The 18,196-nt window shown below is 33.4% G+C and overlaps 2 protein-coding genes across 3 annotated transcripts; both read left to right on the top strand.

Moving 5' to 3' along the window:
• Positions 1-3,732: 3,732 nt before the first annotated feature.
• Positions 3,733-17,912, top strand: LOC124439869 (cyclin-dependent kinase 2-like). Its single transcript, XM_046990144.1, has 8 exons — positions 3,733-3,743; positions 10,937-11,521; positions 13,040-13,117; positions 13,205-13,325; positions 15,920-16,192; positions 16,546-16,607; positions 17,353-17,494; positions 17,636-17,912. Exons 2-8 carry the CDS (start codon positions 11,400-11,402, stop codon positions 17,729-17,731), a joined length of 894 nt encoding a protein of 297 aa, XP_046846100.1. The 5' UTR covers positions 3,733-3,743; positions 10,937-11,399; the 3' UTR covers positions 17,732-17,912.
• On the top strand, positions 5,193-11,181 carry LOC124439867 (origin recognition complex subunit 4-like). Of its 2 annotated transcripts, XM_046990139.1 has the most exons (13): positions 5,193-5,419; positions 6,633-6,723; positions 7,667-7,739; positions 7,837-7,922; positions 8,101-8,149; positions 8,451-8,599; positions 8,770-8,873; positions 8,987-9,056; positions 9,155-9,241; positions 9,756-9,864; positions 10,347-10,442; positions 10,564-10,631; positions 10,717-11,181. In XM_046990139.1, exons 1-13 carry the CDS (start codon positions 5,316-5,318, stop codon positions 10,897-10,899), a joined length of 1,269 nt encoding a protein of 422 aa, XP_046846095.1. In that variant the 5' UTR covers positions 5,193-5,315; the 3' UTR covers positions 10,900-11,181. The 2 variants fall into 2 exon arrangements, with proteins under 2 accessions (XP_046846095.1, XP_046846096.1); XM_046990140.1 differs by lacking the exon at positions 10,717-11,181 and having other exon boundaries at positions 10,347-10,496; positions 10,564-10,618.
• Positions 17,913-18,196: the final 284 nt, after the last annotated feature.

Raw genomic sequence — 18,196 nt, 5'->3', positions numbered from 1 at the left:
CCAATTAAGACCGTCTTCCGTTGCAATTGCACTTTACATTTTTGCAGCCTAGACAACAAAGATGTGCAATGAAAAATAATAAAACAAAAAATAAATGCGAAGAACATGGGAAGCGAACAGATTTTTTTGTCCAACAATAAAAATATCAATGTGTACATCAGCGTTTGCTTTACGAATAACAGAATTAGTTCTTTCTATTTCGATAAAAAAGTGGTTACGTTGATACGGTTAACATATTCAAACAAACATTGTATTTTGGCTTTATCTCTCAACTTAAATACCAAGAAATAAATGGAAGACACCATTTTCTCTGTCATTGAAAGAAAGAAGCCATAGTATAAATTGATAAAATGCACAAGAGCTGCGACAGGATGTAATTTATCGGATCGATAAAGATGACAGTCATGACACACGATACGAATTATTGATACAGTCGATTTTTTCACTTTGAAAGCACAAAAGTAAGTACATATCAACGATTCAATGTGTCTATTGTGTCTTGTATGGTAACTTCAACACAAAACGAACTACTCATGTTTAGCTATAACTCATAACGTTTTGCTTAAAAGTAAAAAGAATAATAATTCCGTTTTATAGTTCTACTTTGTATGTAAAATTATCTTTTCCTACCTATATATAATATACACCTTACCTAATCTCATTCACCTACTATGCTCTAATGCATGTATGCTGTAATTGTCAATGGTTAGATTGAACGTGTAATGCAGCACCATGTTTGTTCTATCTTCAACAGAACGAAAGCTATGGTACCACCAGCACCACGGATACATTTATCATGGTGACACTAACAAAAAAGATAAAGCCAAGAATGTTTAATTCAAAAAGCCACAAAAAAACCCAAAATTGTACGCCAAGTGATAAGCGTTCTCCTATTAATAGATCTTATATTGACTTCTCTTTCATCCTATACACATTTTCCCACACGGTAAGACCAAGATTGTACCTTCCTTGCATTAGTTGTCGAAAGAATATATTTTTTGGAAAAAATGATTTCAAGATAAAAACTATGATATACATCAATTATGAAGTTAAACTTGACGACTCACATCTTTTAGTCATATAACACAGCGTGACGCTATCTTTTACTAATATCTGAGGGAAATCATTCGAGACATAATGTAGTTTTATCAGACATCAGTAAAACAGCTGAGAAAATATAGCAGCAATTTTGATAAAGCTTTCCTTGACATACTTTGCAAAAACATATCAGTCAAAATGTCCCAGATTGAAATGAAACCTCTGCCTGCAGATATATCTGTGAGCTCAAAGAAAAAATGAGAAAATGACAGCATTCTGTGAAGACAAAATCGAAAAGATGTACGACTACACTAAACGAGCATGCGAGACGGCACTTGAGTTCGTTGAAAGATTTATAACTTATAAAGTGTTCTATTCAACATAAAGTAGACAAATATACGTATTTTCGTTTCGAACCATTTTGACACTTTATAGTAACTTTCATGGTGGGCTTACACATTCTTCAAGCACTGATAAGCAGTGATAGCACAAGAGAGTTTCATCAAGGACAATTAACAATAGTTTGAAGCGTTTTTGCTCTTCAGAAATTGTTATTTTGCATTAATTGAAACCGAATGCTCGTAAAATTTTTTTAAATATTAGTTCATGTTGTCTAACACATCTGGGGATTAAAGAATCAGTGTTATAATTGTTTATTAACAAGGCAGATGTGTAAAGCAAGTTGGCTTGTTTACTTTAATGAATTCTATTGACATAACCATTGACTTTTGATACACATCTTCCATAAATATACCAAATAATACTAATGTAAAAATATCTAAAAAAGAGACAGAAAATTAACAACTATTCCTTTAAAATTTCGTGTCTTTGGTTTCAAACAATTATTGACAACGATATTTTAAATTTTATGGCTGCAATTATGTATCAATTTGCACTTAAAACAAAAACATAGAATGGAAAAGACTGTGATATAGGTGTCATGATAAACCCACACTGAAATGTTTTATCATAATTGACATCGAACCATTTTGGCAATTAATTCAGTCGTTAAAAGCTGTTGCGGACACGAGACCGACGAGAGCAAGTAATGTAGTCTTTAGATAGTTTTTCAGCAGTCGTAATAACGCCTGAGCTCAAGTGATATACAAATTTGGCCACCGTTTTCTGAAATTTGTCTCAAGCAACTTTACAATTGCTAGAGTTTGTAATCGCTAGAGTTTGTTTTGAGAGGTGAGGCAATTCAAATTCATATGGGTAGCCTTTGATCATTACGAAAGTCTTTGCTACTTTATTGGTTCAATCAAGTTTACAAATAGCTAACATTAGGTGATGAATTCAAAGTGTATGCATACAGAGTCAATGGCGTCACCGTGGTCGTATTTACCGTTTTGTAATCTGACGTACCCTGCCCATATTCAGTATTGTTCGTGTTTTGATAACCGAATTATTGAAGATGTTAACTGCAGCAAAATTTCTACAAAGTCCGACAAGAACCCATCTTCAAAGACAAAGTTTCCAGGCTGCATGAAAAAGCGCTTCATCAACCAGCAACAATTTAACATTTGGAATTGACCGGATTTTAAAAGAACCAGACGACAAGGAAAAATATCAAGGTAAAAGTTCCTTCAAACAAATATTATTAACTGCTTTGTTTACCAGACTTTATTATATCAATAAGCATTTAGATTTTTTGTCGTATTAATTATAAATTAATAAGCTTCAGAGTTTCAAATCGAATTCCAGTCATTTTACTGTTACATTTTTTAAAAATGTGTATAGTATAGGGCGTCTATGTTAAAGATAAGCTTCATTGACCACAAAAAATGTTAAAGACTGTTTGCTGAAATAAAGAAACAATAAAAAAATCCTGAAATGGTTTTCTACTGAATCGGTGGCATTCTTTAAATTGATAGATAGTGCACGCCTTCTAGACTCATGATATAGCAACAATTATCCTATTTGTAATGTGCTTAATTGCTCCAATTTCTAAGCAAGATTACATCTGCAAAAACTATGTAAGGTGCAATGCATTTAAGATTTGTTGCATTTTACATTCACAAACAGCTACTGTATAACGCCAATACCTCTAACTTCCTTAACACGAATGCCTTGCAAACGTGAAAATTTCATTTTCCCTCCATCAAATTTGTCCGGATCATTTCCTGACGCTAAACGATAGCCTCAAAGGCTTGAATTTTATAAATCGAAACTCAAAGTAAATGTTGCTCATACAACAAGAAATTAGCTCATTTATACATGCACGATGCATTATACTTAGCTTTAATGGTGTTTATAGCAATTTATCTCAATACTCAATAGCGTTACAAACTTGATGTTAATGATTTAGCTAATGCAGTTAGTAATTATAAGAACCTCAGATTTTTCAAACGAAATTGAAAAAAACTCTCGCTAGCTTGATTAACTTTCTGTTTTCCTTTAAAGTTTGAGTTGTTGGAGTTATTGAACGAATTCAAATAATGAATACAACGCATTCGATTTGTCAAATTTAGTGTATAATGGTGTCATTTTTTTGTAATTATTTTTGCGTAGTTTCCAAAGCATATTGTCATACTTCAAGTTTTGAATTATATTTAGAACAAACAATGGTTTCTGAAATAGACCAAAAGTATGAGCACAATTTGCCAAAGAGTGTTGGAAAAGTGCGTAGAAAAAATGGAACGCGTTCAGTGTTTTCTCATGTCCAACGAAATATACTGGAACTTCATTATCAAGAACGCGAGTACGTAACGAAAGGAGAACGTTACCATATTGCCATGGCAACAGGAATAAGCGAAGAACAAGTGAAAATCTGGTTTCAAAACCGTAGAACCAAAAAGAAAAAGCTGGAGGGAAAACTGTTGCAACTAGGCTCAAATTAAATAAGCGGGAAAAACTATACTCACGACCGTCTATCCATGTAAATAAAACTCGTACTTGAGATTGAAAGAGACAGTGAGTTTATATTCACATTTTTACAAAATCATGGAAGTCTTCACTTCATTTGAAATAAATGAAAATATATGTATCTTCCAATCTACACACATAAAATACTGAGTGTGAAAGCCCAGTAGGTAAACTAGCATGGAATTCAGAAATTTATAGGTATGGTTTTTAAATATCGGAAACTGAAGAACGGATTACATGCAACATGTTCAGATACTCGTGTAAGACAAATATCTTGATTGAAGTGTAAAAGTATTTATTTAAGGACCTTTTTTTGTAAGCCGACTGTAAACACTAAAGAATATTTTATATAAAGATAATAGTCAATTCTCAATAATAAAAATGTTTCACATAAGAAAACAATGCCTTAAAATGCTTAGAATAATAAAAACATAGATTTTATTATGCTTAAAAATGGCAAGTTGCTGAAATAAGGGAATTGTATCAAATGCACTTTCACTTTAATATAGCAGTTTTTCGATAGCAAATTGATAAATAAACAACAGTACTATATTGTAAAATAATGGCATCATTGAGAAAATAGAAAAACAATGCTTTCATATGTTTTCATACAATTCGGTTGAATATACATAATGCATAAATAGTTCAGTCTCATTTCCACTTTTTTAATTGACATTCAATATTTTTTTATGCTGAATTATTGAAAAATGGCAACAATTTTTATGTTTTTACATCAGTAGGTTAAACGAGCTTAGTTTTTACGGCTATCATTTAAATCAAAAGATGTCCAAGTGAGATTAATTTGAGATAAAAAGTGTCTAGTCATTACCAGCGAAGCCAGTCTGAGCTTTTACTCAAAAACTTTGTCTTTTTTCAGCAAACTTATTATTCATTTCCTTAAAAATTTTATTCAATGTCTTCCGATAATAAACTAAAAAATATTTGTGAAAAAATTGCTGGCTTCACCCTTGCTTACGACATGCTGCGTTTATCATAATGCGTTCAGTTATAAACGGGCGGGAAAAATTCGTATTTACGTTGTAATAACTAATACGTCATGTCTAGATAAATATGCCAATTTGACCTTTCTCAGGACTGGGACGTATTTAGTCTGTGACATAATATTTCTAAAAAAGTCTTTACATAGATATTTTATGAAAGTCTTATGTTTCTGAAATTAAATCTTTCAAGTATAAAATCATTATTTGAAATTTGTCCTTCTGACTTCCCTTCTAGATGTACGCACTGCGCACCTATTTTTATATATCTAACCATCACCAATTCTTCACTATGGCCACCATGAAGTATGAGGACATAATGGAAAGGCTCATTGAATGATCGTTAAATAATTATAATACATCATGCTTTTATTGCTTTATGGTACATTTAGTTTATTATAAGTCAAAAATATAATGGCTAAAGACAAGTCCATCGAGACGATTCATGCTGCTCTAAAGCGAAGAGTATTCTTTGATGAATGTGTACCAAAATTATTTGGCCTTGACAATCAAATCAGGTAGCTAGTATGCGTCAAAAAGGTTGTTGTTAGTCTTATGTCGGTCGAACATATTTTGATAAATTATATTACATGTACTATTCAAGACTCAAATTCTTTTATAATTTATTTAACTTAAAAATAGTTAATATTTGTAATAGTTAACATTTCAGCTTGGGTCATGTGTGCAGTGTGCGTATTATGAAAACACCAAAGTTTAGGTGGATACCTGTCTAGGGCACACATTTATCACAATTTAAAATTAGCATTGCAAGAAATCATGTGTTCCAATATGTATTTTGATCTAGAGTATAAATTTTCTTTTTTTAGTACGTATGTTTTATAGCAAATATCATTATATTTTTCGACTTGTAATTTTCACAAAATATAACAAGTGATGTACCACTGCTAATTACACCACTCTCCATCAAGAGCTGTAGCGGCAAGATTTTATTGTTGGGTGGGGGTGAGCAAAAACGCTCTTACATATTATAATTGCTATGGGTGCAAGTAAAGATTATGGTCTGGAAAACATGCTTCCCCCCCTTTCCTCTCCATTTTTGGCACCAATGGCCATTACATGAGTGAGAATACATACCCTTTCCCATTGAATGGTGAAAAGTTTTCTGTGACTTTTCAAATTTCCATTATATTTTTTTCACGAGCGGATCTGGCTATTGGCAAAATAATTTGATACAGCCTATCGATTGGTTAATTTTTATTCTTTGGAAAGCAACAACCAATAGTATTTTAAATTTAAAATGAGCAGTTATAATTTATTTGGCTTAACCATGGATCTGCTACAGAAATTGTTGTAGAATATGTTCTATTATACAACACATATTTCATTGTCACATAAGCAGCAATGATATATTTCAAGGAATATTTCATTTTGACTAATATATTACATAACTTTTGTGTTAAAAAGACTTTACGTTGAAAAATCAATGGATATACCATATGAAGAGTTATCATGTAATGATTGCTTTATAAATCAATCCATACAACAACAGACTAATGACCATTGGGTCAAATTTTTGTATAGTAATAACATTTCATGATTTTTGAAATAAACCTGGTATTGTTGAAATGTTTCAACTGTGATAATGATACAATTTTAGTACAATAAGCAATCACTGAAAAGAAACTTCACTCTGGATAAGTTTCCCCATTAAAATTTGCTTTTGTTAATTTTTCAATGGCATCCAATGTTGTATGTATGTTTTCAACATAGAGAGCTGCAAGAACTAATTCTGAGATGCTGTCAGTTTGGAGAAAGTAATTCTGTTTTATTGGTTGGAGCAAGAGGAAGTGGGAAGTCATGCGTATGTCAGTATGTTTTGTATAAGTAATATTCTTGTGAATGTAAATTATTTTTTATTCTTTATTGACCAGTTGCTGATCAATAATAAAAGTGTAGAATAGTCATATTATGTTGGGTATATAACTGCAGAACATAAAGTCTTTTGATTGTCAAATGTTTTTGTCATGAAGTGGGTATTTCAGGAGTGGCCTTACCTAAAATGCTGCAGAGTTTTGTAAACTTAATATCAAGTTTAAGCTGTTGTGTTATGTTTTGGGTCTTCCATTATTTCTATGCAAATTATGCACTTTGCAACAACATATTGTACCCTCCACCAACACAATGCACCCTCCACCAACGCAATGCACCTCCACCAACACAATGTACTCTACACCAACGCAATGCACCCTCCACCAACACAATGTACTCTACACCAACACAATGGATCCTGCACCAATATAATGCACCCTGCACCAACATAGTGTACCCTGAACCAACACAGTGTACTCTACACCAACACAATGCACCCTGCACCAACACAGTGCACCCTCCACCAACACAATGCACCCTGCTCCAACACAGTGCACCCTGCACCAACACAATGCACCCTGCACCAACATAGTGTACCCTGAACCAACACAGTGTACTCTACGCCAACATAATGCACCCTCCACCAACACAATGCACCCTCCACCAACACAATGCCCCTCCACCAACACAATGTACTCTACACCAACACAATGGATCCTGCACCAATATAATGCACCCTGCACCAACATAGTGCACCCTGCACCAACCCAAAGAACTTTTTGCCATAAACTAAGTTTGTATTCGTTCGTATGCATGCAGTACGTATAATCTAAAGCTGATCGGCCCAAACTTTGCACTATCATAGTTGGTCGTATATTTTTTAATGTACTTAGGTACTTCTAGTGTTACGCATTCATTTGAATTTCTTTCTTCAGGCCTTAAATCATGTTTTCAAAGTTTTGGATGAAAAAAAGAAATTGAAAAATCTCTTGCAAGTTCATTTAAATGGTAATTTTATACAAGCCCTTAACATGTATGGTAAATTTATCCAAGTATTGTAGACATTCGTGTATTTCATGCATGGTTCTGTCCTCACATTTGCCAGGTCTCCTTCAAACTGATGATAAGCTGGCTTTAAAAGAGATAACTATTCAGCTGAAGCTTGAAAATACTGTTGGTGATAAGATATTCGTAAGCTACATCCTTCATTTTATTTTTTGTATGAACGAAAATAGTTAAATATCTTGCTTGTGCAAAACAATGTTGTATTTATTTATGTATCATGTAATTCACAAACGTAGAACGATGAAAACGCGAATGCCTTTGATATATATTATAAAAAATCCATGGAAATGAATTATTTTTTCAGGGATCGTTCGCGGAAAATTTGTCTTTTCTTCTCGAAGCTTTAAAAACTGGTGAGCACGTAGAAAATAAGACATCTTTGATTTTTATAAATGTACAAACGTAGCCACATTAATTTTTTATCTATCTTACCTTGGAAGAAATTAGTTGTCACATGTTTAAAAGTGAACATCGCAAAAGTGAACAGCGATCATTTTGAGCCTATGTATTTAAAATGTTCTAACTTTACTATGATTATACAATTTTAGTTATGTAAATTAAAAGGTTTTTGTTCTAATTTCTGGTCATTTTAAAGTTGTTCGTCTCTGCCTCATGACCAACTCATTTGCAGTGTAAATTTTTTTCTACTTTTAGGCGACAAGGAATGTCAACCCATTTTGTTTATACTGGATGAATTTGATCTTTTCGTTTTTCATAAAAATCAAACATTATTGTATAATTTATTTGATATTTCTCAATCCGCTCAAAACCCGGTTCTTGTCATTGGACTCACTTGTCGTTTGGTAAGTTATCACTTCAGAAAACCTTCGTTCGCATCATGAAATGATTAGCCATGTGGAGTTTCACAATGACTGCGCGTGCGCATATATTTATATGTTGTTATTTTATGTGGACTATGTCAGTGAACTATAATAACGACATTTGTTGTACGTTGCTTTCTGGATTTTTGTAGGATGTTGTTGAACATCTGGAAAAAAGAGTAAAATCGAGATTTTCTCATCGACAAATACAGTTTTTCAACGATTTTATGTTTGGTGACTACATTGATATATTTAGGTTTTAATTTTATTCTTTACCGTCAATTTACACTCTTCCATACTTATTATGAAAAGTAGATTTTGATTCATCAATATTGACTTACATGAAGTATCATCTTATGTGTTTGTAAGGTCGATCGTTGCTGTGCCTCCAAATTTTTCTAATAAAGCAACTGCTAAAGCTTGGAACAAAAGCATCGAGGTTCTCGTTTTCAAACTCTTATATGTGTTGTGTTATAATTCTTTTTTTATTGTCACACTGACTTAGCTATTGTGTTGAATATTTTGTATGTTTTGTAGACTCTGTGTACAGACAGTCGTTTTCGTGATGTATTATACGAAAATTATACTTACGACAAAAGCATTCAAGGATTACATTTGTTGATGGTAACAGCAATTCCTTCATATTTAATGTCATATTGTCTCATGTCATTGACAAAATAAGTGTTATAGGGACAGGGGCGTTAAAAGACTAGGAAAAGGGGGTAAAACAAGGATATTGTGCTTTATGAAAATGGATAAGCGGATCTTTGCTTCCCTGAACTCGGAATAGGGACATCTATACAACGAAACAGCAAAGGGACCTTGTTTCTAGCACTATTTTATTTTGCTATTCTATCACGTGTTTTGCAAATCAATTATGACTTTGGCTTATATATTTTGCCATAGTGAATGTTAAACCTTCTATGTAAAAAAAAACAAACCTGAGTCTTAATTTATGAAGATCCATAAGGCATCCATGAGCGTCTTTAAGGCATCCATAAGGCATCCATGAGCGTCCTTATGGCACCCATGAGGCATCATTGAGGCGTTATTAAGGCAATTATGAGACATCGATTTCTACGCTGAATTATAATTAATCATTTCTGTGAAAGTAAATGAGCGATAACATATTTCTTAGAATTCGCCAGTTTTGTTTCTCTCTCGTGAAAACCCTATCCTGCTGACGGAAGACTTTGAAGAGGCAAGAAAGGGTTTGAACGTGGATCACAAATGTGTCATGCTACTTGGTAAGTCAAATTGTTATTTGTTTTTCATCCGACAGTACAAGCCTTATTGAAAATGGTTATAAAGTTGAGCGTATACACAACAAGTTTTCTTCAATCGCCAATCAATGACAGCGAGGCACACGCGATATCACGTGTACAGAAGACGTGTTTGGCTTGGCACAAAATCCCCTTACACATCGCGTGTGTAGACTTTTGTACACCCTTTATGACCGTATTAATAACAGTTTTCAGTTGAAAATATATGTAAAAAGTTTCACTTCACAATATTTAATGTTTGTGTTGATGTGTATTTGTTATCAAAGTCGTTGTGAACAGTGAACGTGGTCGTGGAGGTGTGACATTGACTTTGAATATAAAATGAATAGAAATTTTATGTTTTCTATTTACGTTGGAAAGACTTCTCCCAATAACTGCATCGGTTGTGTTTGTTTACTATACAACTCAATTATAAAAAGAAATTTTTTTCTTGTTTTGCCTTTAAGGATTGTCCGTTCTTGAACTATGTTTACTTGTCACGATGAAATATTTGGTTGAAACGTTTGATGATGATACCTTCAACTTTCAGACTGTATTTAATGGTTCGTAGATCTGCCATTTCATGACTTGTGAGACCTAAAAAGAGGCTTTCATTGGTAATTGTGTTTCTTCAAGAAATCGTTCATCACTTGAATAATTTTGGTGGATTTATTCAATTTATAGAATATCAGAAATTTGTAAGAACAAGAGGCCATTCTCTACAATGTTTTGAAAAAAACGTCGTTTTGAAGGTGTTTAAGATTTCATAGCGAATTTATTGATATAATTAATAGTTACACATGTTTTTATTTATTTGTGCTCTTTGATTATTTGTAGGCGTTTGAACACTTATTAGCACTGGAAATTGTTAAAAACGTCGACAGTGGTGCCAAAAATACACCGAAAGAGTACCGTCCTTTGAGTTTGCTTGTCGAGCCATATCAAATAATGGAAGTCGTAAAAAAGTATCCTGAATGTCCGACTGAGTTGGTTCAATGGGCAACAAGTGGGAAGAATTAGGATAGTTATATAGTTAAAAAGCTAACGACAGAAATAGACTGTGGCAAAGAATTATTCCGTCGTATTGAAAGCATTTTCAATGCTTGAAAGATGTTTTCAACGGCATCAACCACCTCCTTTTGGTAGTTGATCATTTCTACATTTCATCTCCTATTTTCAGGGCATTTTGGAGCAATTGCATTATGCATAGTCATGTATTTAGATTATACGTAATATTTCACGTAAATTGAAGTTTATGGAATTAGGTAACCATCCGCTGGTATCAATTGTCAGTTTGTTGAATGAGCTTTGTTTTGTCCCAGTGGCATTTTTTCATTGTTAAGTTCTGTAATTTGGCGGTAAAATGAACCAATTAACAATATACTTGCATGAAACCGCGGGAATGATAGTGGATATATTTCCTGCCTAACTAGTGTCTTCATTATTGTTTGGTTGCCGTTGCTGTCTCCTCCCATCGTTATGAAAGCATGTTGATTGTCAAGTGACCGTTTAAAATTAAGATGGATATCAACGACTTTGAAAAAATTGAAAAAGTTGGGGAAGGAACATACGGTGTTGTTTATAAAGCAAGAAATAAAGAAAGCAATGAAATGGTCGCCTTGAAGAAAATCCGACTTGACACGTATGTGTGTTTTATCATTCTTATTGTGGCAAGGTTATCATTCATTTGCTAGCCATAACCCTCCTTGTTGCATATGTTGTCTAAAGCTTCAGTATTCTTCAGTTTAAAAACTGGGAATGACCGAATGAGTCGTCATTTTTATTTTAACTTACCATGTAGTCCAGCTAACGCAATAATGCCAATAATGTCAATGAGTGGCATTAGTTTATTATTTGATTTCAAACCTTTGGTTGTAATGGTTTATTTTATGCTACCACTTGATTTATGCCTTTCATAATGCTGAATGTCGCACCACGTGCAAGCTTGAAGCATTTATCCTCTGGATAGAAGCAACTGCTTGTTGCTGTGTTGTTCTTTAGTTTACCTGTTATGTACAGTATTAAATAAAAGATTGACTATAAGTGATTGTATGTCTTGCTTGTTGTTGCATGTTGTTGTTTATGTTTGTTTACAACATTTTTTTGAAGATTTCCCTTTAAAATCTATGTTCTGTGCTATTTTTTCCATTATTTAAGTTGAACACAGAACAATGCGTTGACACATCCCCAAATGAGTTCATTCTCATTTGTGTGAATTAAAATTTCTTGGCTGATAAGCCAACTTGTAAAGTAAATGGTTTGAACCCGGGAGTATCGTTACATGTTTGTAAATGTAGATCGTCCAGGTTGGTATAGTCCTGAGAAGGACTGTTTTTGTTGTTGTTGACTGACGTTTCGACAACCTTAAGGGGTGATAATGTACCAACTACTCATTTGACTCTGAAGATGGCGGTAGTCATCTTCAGAGTCAAATGAGTAGTTGGTACATTATCACCCTTAAACAAGAATTTTTTTTTATTTTTTTCCATGTATTTAAATAATCACCAAGTCAAGGTTACTCCATGTAATTGGTGTTTTCAACATGATCAGTATAAAATGATGGAGGAAAAATTCTTTTTAAGTCCCTTTTTAATTCTTTTTAAGAATTTTTCCTTCTCAGCCCAAACTGTTTAATCCACTTTTCAAATCTGCTGCAGAACAATAATACATATGTATGAACAAATCACTCATTTTACATTTAGCATTTGTTATTTAACATTTATACAGTTCCATTTGATGGCACAATAAGCATGCAGTTCTCTCCTTAGAAAATTTTACAGACTGACAAAAGCTAAGACATACTTCCAACTATTTGATTATATACTTAAATTTGCATTGCTAGCTGAAGGTGTCTTATTGAGTCTTATTGAGCATTTTGTCAGTTGAATCTGTTATGCCTTGATTGAAATTTATAAAGGCTGGCACCTATACTAGTTAAGTAGTATCAAACTTGTCTACTAGAGATCTCTTTGAAAAACATATTTTGGCTGAAAGTTTTAGAAAACGTACTTTGTATTAAAATAAGCCTGGATATGCTATCAACTGGATTCAAAAATCTCTTAGAATGCATGAACACGTTAAACAAGTTAAACTAGGCAATTGGCAGAATGAAATGCAAACTCAACGATTTGATCTAATGTCCACACATTTTACTTCATAGTGAATCAGAGGGTGTACCAAGCACAGCAATAAGGGAAATATCATTGTTGAAAGAAATGAACCATGCTAATGTTGTCAGGTATATATATGAAAATTTCTTTACACAACCATTGAAGGAAATTCTTGCATTCCCCTGAATTGTCAGTAAATTTAAGTTTATAATTAGATTGTTGGATGTGATTCATGGTGAACAAAAACTTTTCTTGGTTTTCGAATATTTAAACCAAGATCTTAAGAAATACATGGACACTGCACCACCCTCTGGAATATCATTTCCACTTATAAAGGTATGTACCCCTTAGGCAGTAGTTTCACTTGTAGAGGTATGTACCACTTAGGCAGTAGTTTCACTTGTAGAGGTATGTATTCCTTTTGGCAGTAGTTTCACTTTTAAATGTATGTACTCCTTAGAAAGTAGTTTTGTTGGCATAGTCACAGGAAAATTAACATAGCAGGACTAAATAAGTGGACTGGCGTTAGGCTAGTGTGTAGTTTGACCAGTAAACTTTGATAATGTCTTCAAAGAAAGCAACCGGTCTGCTTTTTCTGGTCAACTAAAATTTGTCATTAATTGATATAATTGACATAATGAGAATAAATTCCTCATTATTTTTTGTTTTAAATGTATTCAGCACATGTAAAGTTTTACATTTGAAAAGGGCGTTAGGCTAAATTCAACTAGATTGTGATTTTCCTGCTAGTACATTCACTTGGCCCATTGAAAGGTTCTGTTTGGTTTTTATTAGCTTGATTATGAATCCTTAACATTAAAAATATAGTACATATATGAGACATATGAAGATCATATTTACCAAAATTTTGATTTTTAATTTATTTCACAAACATTGAGTGTACTTTACAGTATTGGTACAGTTTTTGGCACAAAATATAGTATCACTAAAGTAAATTATGTACTAGCAATTTAGTCAAATTAACAGGCACAAAAAGCATCAGCAAGCCTTAGTGATTATAAATTCTAAGTATAAGTTCAAAGATGTCTTTTGGTGAAAAAAATGGAGAAAGAAAAAACCAGAAAGAATAAAATAGAGCGACAGCACTGCCGTTGAGAAAGTTCCAAAGGATTGGACTTATTCCAATGCACTGTTCATATATAATATGAGTTTTGTTCTTTGAACTTGTCTTGGAAGTTATTTTACTGTACAGAAAAACCTTTGCTTAAAATGGGAGCAATGTGGCTGAGATGTATTGCTGTTTAACGTTTAAGCAATGGACAATAGATTTTATGTGAGTGATAACAATGATTTTCATTTGTCATTTGTTTCAATTTCTCTCTTGGCAGTTGATAAATTAACAGGTGTTTCCTTATATTGCGGCACATTTTAGACTTGGCATATTTCAAGGGGCTTACGACATGAATTCTATATTGTCGTAGTTAAATACAGCCATTTGCAACTGACCGTGCGGCGTGCATAAATAAAACGTTTGTTATAGTTTCAAAACTTGACGTTACTAACGGCTAACTCATTCTTTCTAAGGCGTACGCGTGATGTTATGGAAAATGTTGTTTTTATTTAATAAACAACTGTGGCGTGTTAAAATTTAGCAAGTATAGAAAGACGTTTGAAAACGTTAAACTCTGTCGTTAGATATAAGACTTTAAATTGGTATTGGTGAGATACAGTGTGTCTTTGTCGTAACGTCAAGATAGCTGTATAGTAACGTCAAGATAGCTGTATAGTAACGTCAAGTTAGATGTATAGTAACGTCAAGATAGCTGTATAGTAACGTCAAGATAGCTGTATAGTAACGTCAAGATAGCTGTATAGTAACGTCAAGTTAGATGTATAGTAACGTCAAGATAGCTGTATAGTAACGTCAAGATAGCTGTATAGTAACATCAAGATAGCTGTATAGTAACGTCAAGATAGCTGTATAGTAACGTCAAGTTAGATGTATAGTAACGTCAAGATAGCTGTATAGTAACGTCAAGATAGCTGTATAGTAACATCAAGTTAGATGTATAGTAACGCCAAGTTAACTGTATAGTAACGTCAAGTTTTGAACCAATAACAAACGTTTAATTTATGCACGCCTCACGGTCAATTGCAAATGGCTGTAAAGCTCTCCCGAAAAATGTAATGGACCTTTTTTAACATTAATGTTTGCAGACTTATATCCCTTGAGCTCTGGAACTTTTTGTAATACGTAAATTGAAGAATTTAGGATCTGCCGTTTTCTAATTTACAAACTTTAAATATGTTTTATTTCGTTGTTGCACTACAAACTTGCGCTGGTGTTTTATCTAAAATATGTAGTTGTTTTGAAAAATGAGTCAGATTTATTTAAAATGAGAGAAAATAAATACATGATTAACGAATGGTTTGTTTGAAATGAAATAACTAGAAATCTCTAGTTTCAGATATAAAGATTATTGTCCAAAGACCATTATAGGTTTAGAGCAGGGGTCTCCAAACTACGGCCCGCGGGCCAGATGCGGCCCGTTGGGCCTCTCAATCCGGCCCGCAGAGATACTTAAGCAAAAAATAATAATATTATTAAACAAAATAAACTTTGTGCAGAAAGTTCACGTTATGTCGCAAGCCAACTAGCAAGAGTGGCTTACGTCAATTTTTCTCCCAGCTTCCTACTTCCGTTTCAAGCACATTGCGAAATTTAAAAAGCTGAAGGATAACGTGGAAATTTTTTATATTCTTCGGCCCTCAACATGCTGGATGAAAGTTCATGTGGCCCTCTGGCTGTAAAGTTTGGAGACCCCTGGTTTAGAGGATCATGTATTTAGAACAAAAATTTGCGTCATGAGAATTTTAAATTCAAATTTTCAATACTGACCGAAAAATCTTACTTGTAAAAATGTAGTGTCAGTTACTTGCCTAATATGAAATTTTCAATGATAATTTAGAGTTACATCTACCAAGTTTTATGTGGCATTGCCTATTGTCACTCACACAGAGTTTTACATCGAGATTTAAAACCTCAGAATTTACTCGTTAGTCACGATGGAGCAATTAAACTTGCCGATTTCGGTTTGGCTCGTGCTTTTGGCGTGCCAGTAAGGACATACACGCATGAAGTGGTCACGTTGTGGTATCGTGCTCCAGAGATTCTTTTAGGATGCCGTTATTATTCAACTCCTGTGGATATCTGGAGCATTGGGTGTATTTTCTCTGAATTGGTAGGTGTATGAATCGTCATTTACTTCGAGTAAAGTTTAATGTAAAGAAAGACGAATTATCAAATATTCGGTCATTTCTTGTTGTATTTTCTGTTATCTTTTATACAGAAGCGTAGAACAGGAAGGGGGTGTAGGGGCTGCCCTGTAATAATTTGCCACAGATTAAATATATATACTATTACAAGTACTTAGGAAGTTTTAAGTGAAATACTTGCCATATTATGTTGTGATGTTACATTGATTCATTGAAACCCACTCAAAAATTAGTTCTTTCCAACGCTACTGTTATTTACTTACATTTGATTGGGAAGCAATTTGAGAAATCTGTGGCTTATTCTTTATTACTTTTTCAGATTACTCGACGAGCATTGTTTCCAGGGGATTCAGAGATTGACCAGTTGTTCAGAGTGTTCAGGTAAGGAGCAATCATTGCAGGAAATACATGTACAGTACACACTCACTATAGTCGACAATTAGTCAACAATTAACCCCATATACATATGTACTTTTAAAGTAAATGATTTGAATCCGGAGTATCGTTACGTATTTGTAATAAACATATATAATTGAGAGTGGTGCTTATTTGGAAATTTTACTTTGACACTGACACTATGTATAACTATATATAGTTGAGAGTGGTGGTTATTTGGAAATTTTACTTTGACATTGACATTATGTATACTATATATAGTTGAGAGTGGTGGCAACTTTACTTTGACATTGACACTATGTATTACTATCTATAGTTGAGAATGTTTGTTATTTGGCAATTTTACTTTGACATTGACACTACGTATAACTATATATAGTTGAGAGTGGTGGTTATTTGGCAACTTTACTTTGACACTGACACTATGTATAACTATGTACTTTTCACTGTTGGATCTTTGTAATTCTTTGGTATTCTGAAGATTTTTCGACTGTACTAATGTTGAGACCGACTGCGTATACCTCAGGGGAGGTAACACCCCCAACATTTACGCCCCTGCACACATAACAATCGGCAAATCCTGTTGTTGATTTTGCTTTATCTTTGTTGCCTATACTAGACACCAGCTTTTGTTAATGATACCCGAATGTGAATGTGTTTTAATAGGGATATTGTCCGAGAGGCCAACATGTACCTTAAGATTTAATTAAGAATATTTTTGTCTTTTTAGAACTTTGGGTACGCCTAATGAAACCACATGGCCGGGTGTAACCAATTTATCAAATTTCAAATCTACATTTCCAAAGTGGAAGGAGCAAGGCTTAAGTAAAGTTTTTCCAACACTTTCACACGATGCCATCGATTTACTGAAGGTGTGTGAATGTGTTTCATATTTTGAGGGTTGCTATAGTTGTCCTATGGTTGTTGTAGTTGTCTTGTCTCCTGCGGTTGTGCTGTGGTTATCGTTGTTCGTCATTATATTTGAATATTAAGAATTCGGTTTGTTTATATAGAAAATGTTGACATATGAACCAAAGTCAAGAATTTCAGCCAAAATGGCGATGGCGCATCCACTGTTCAACGATGTTGCTATTCAAAGTCCGTCGTAAAAAGAAATTTATTACTTAAAGGCACATACAGTTTGTTACTATTTAAAAGTACATGATTCACCATTTTAAGGACATCTTTCCTTACGTAAATTGTTTCCTCTTATGTTTCAGCTTCTACAGATTTTCTCTATATTTATTAATTGCTATATAGAAAATCGAAATAATTACTGATCGTATAAAATTGGCAGTTATAAATTAATTCTTCATTAAATTACATCACTCTTAAATGTTCAACGTTAGCAGGAAGGTACACGCACCATTACGAGATCATGAATTTTCGAAACAATAAATTTCTAGATCGTCATGTTTACAAAGCCATTGTTATACTAGTCACTATGTTCACCTTCCCAGAGAAACTTTCTTCAGAGAAACTTATGAGGAATATATTTGAAATTCAATGGCGTACTCAAGGGTTGAAAATGTATCGGACCATCCCAGAAATATGAGACACAACTAGGAGAAAGT

This window comes from Xenia sp. Carnegie-2017, unplaced genomic scaffold (assembly GCF_021976095.1).
Source record: "Xenia sp. Carnegie-2017 unplaced genomic scaffold, XeniaSp_v1 HiC_scaffold_2, whole genome shotgun sequence".
Taxonomy (NCBI): domain Eukaryota; kingdom Metazoa; phylum Cnidaria; class Anthozoa; order Malacalcyonacea; family Xeniidae; genus Xenia; species Xenia sp. Carnegie-2017.
The sequence above is the reverse complement of the archived record's forward strand: the minus strand, read 5'-3'. Positions and strand labels throughout refer to the sequence as shown.

Excerpts from the sequence above, each read along its gene's own strand:
- LOC124439869 (XM_046990144.1), top strand. The coding sequence starts at position 11,400 with ATGGATATCAACGACTTTGAAAAAATTGAAAAAGTTGGGGAAGGAACA. Across the intron at positions 13,326-15,919 it reads TATCATTTCCACTTATAAAG|AGTTACATCTACCAAGTTTT; the intron begins GTATGTACCCCT and ends ATGATAATTTAG. Across the intron at positions 17,495-17,635 it reads ATGCCATCGATTTACTGAAG|AAAATGTTGACATATGAACC; the intron begins GTGTGTGAATGT and ends TTGTTTATATAG.
- LOC124439867 (XM_046990139.1), top strand. The coding sequence starts at position 5,316 with ATGGCTAAAGACAAGTCCATCGAGACGATTCATGCTGCTCTAAAGCGA. Across the intron at positions 8,600-8,769 it reads TTGGACTCACTTGTCGTTTG|GATGTTGTTGAACATCTGGA; the intron begins GTAAGTTATCAC and ends GGATTTTTGTAG. Across the intron at positions 10,632-10,716 it reads AAAAAAACGTCGTTTTGAAG|GCGTTTGAACACTTATTAGC; the intron begins GTGTTTAAGATT and ends GATTATTTGTAG.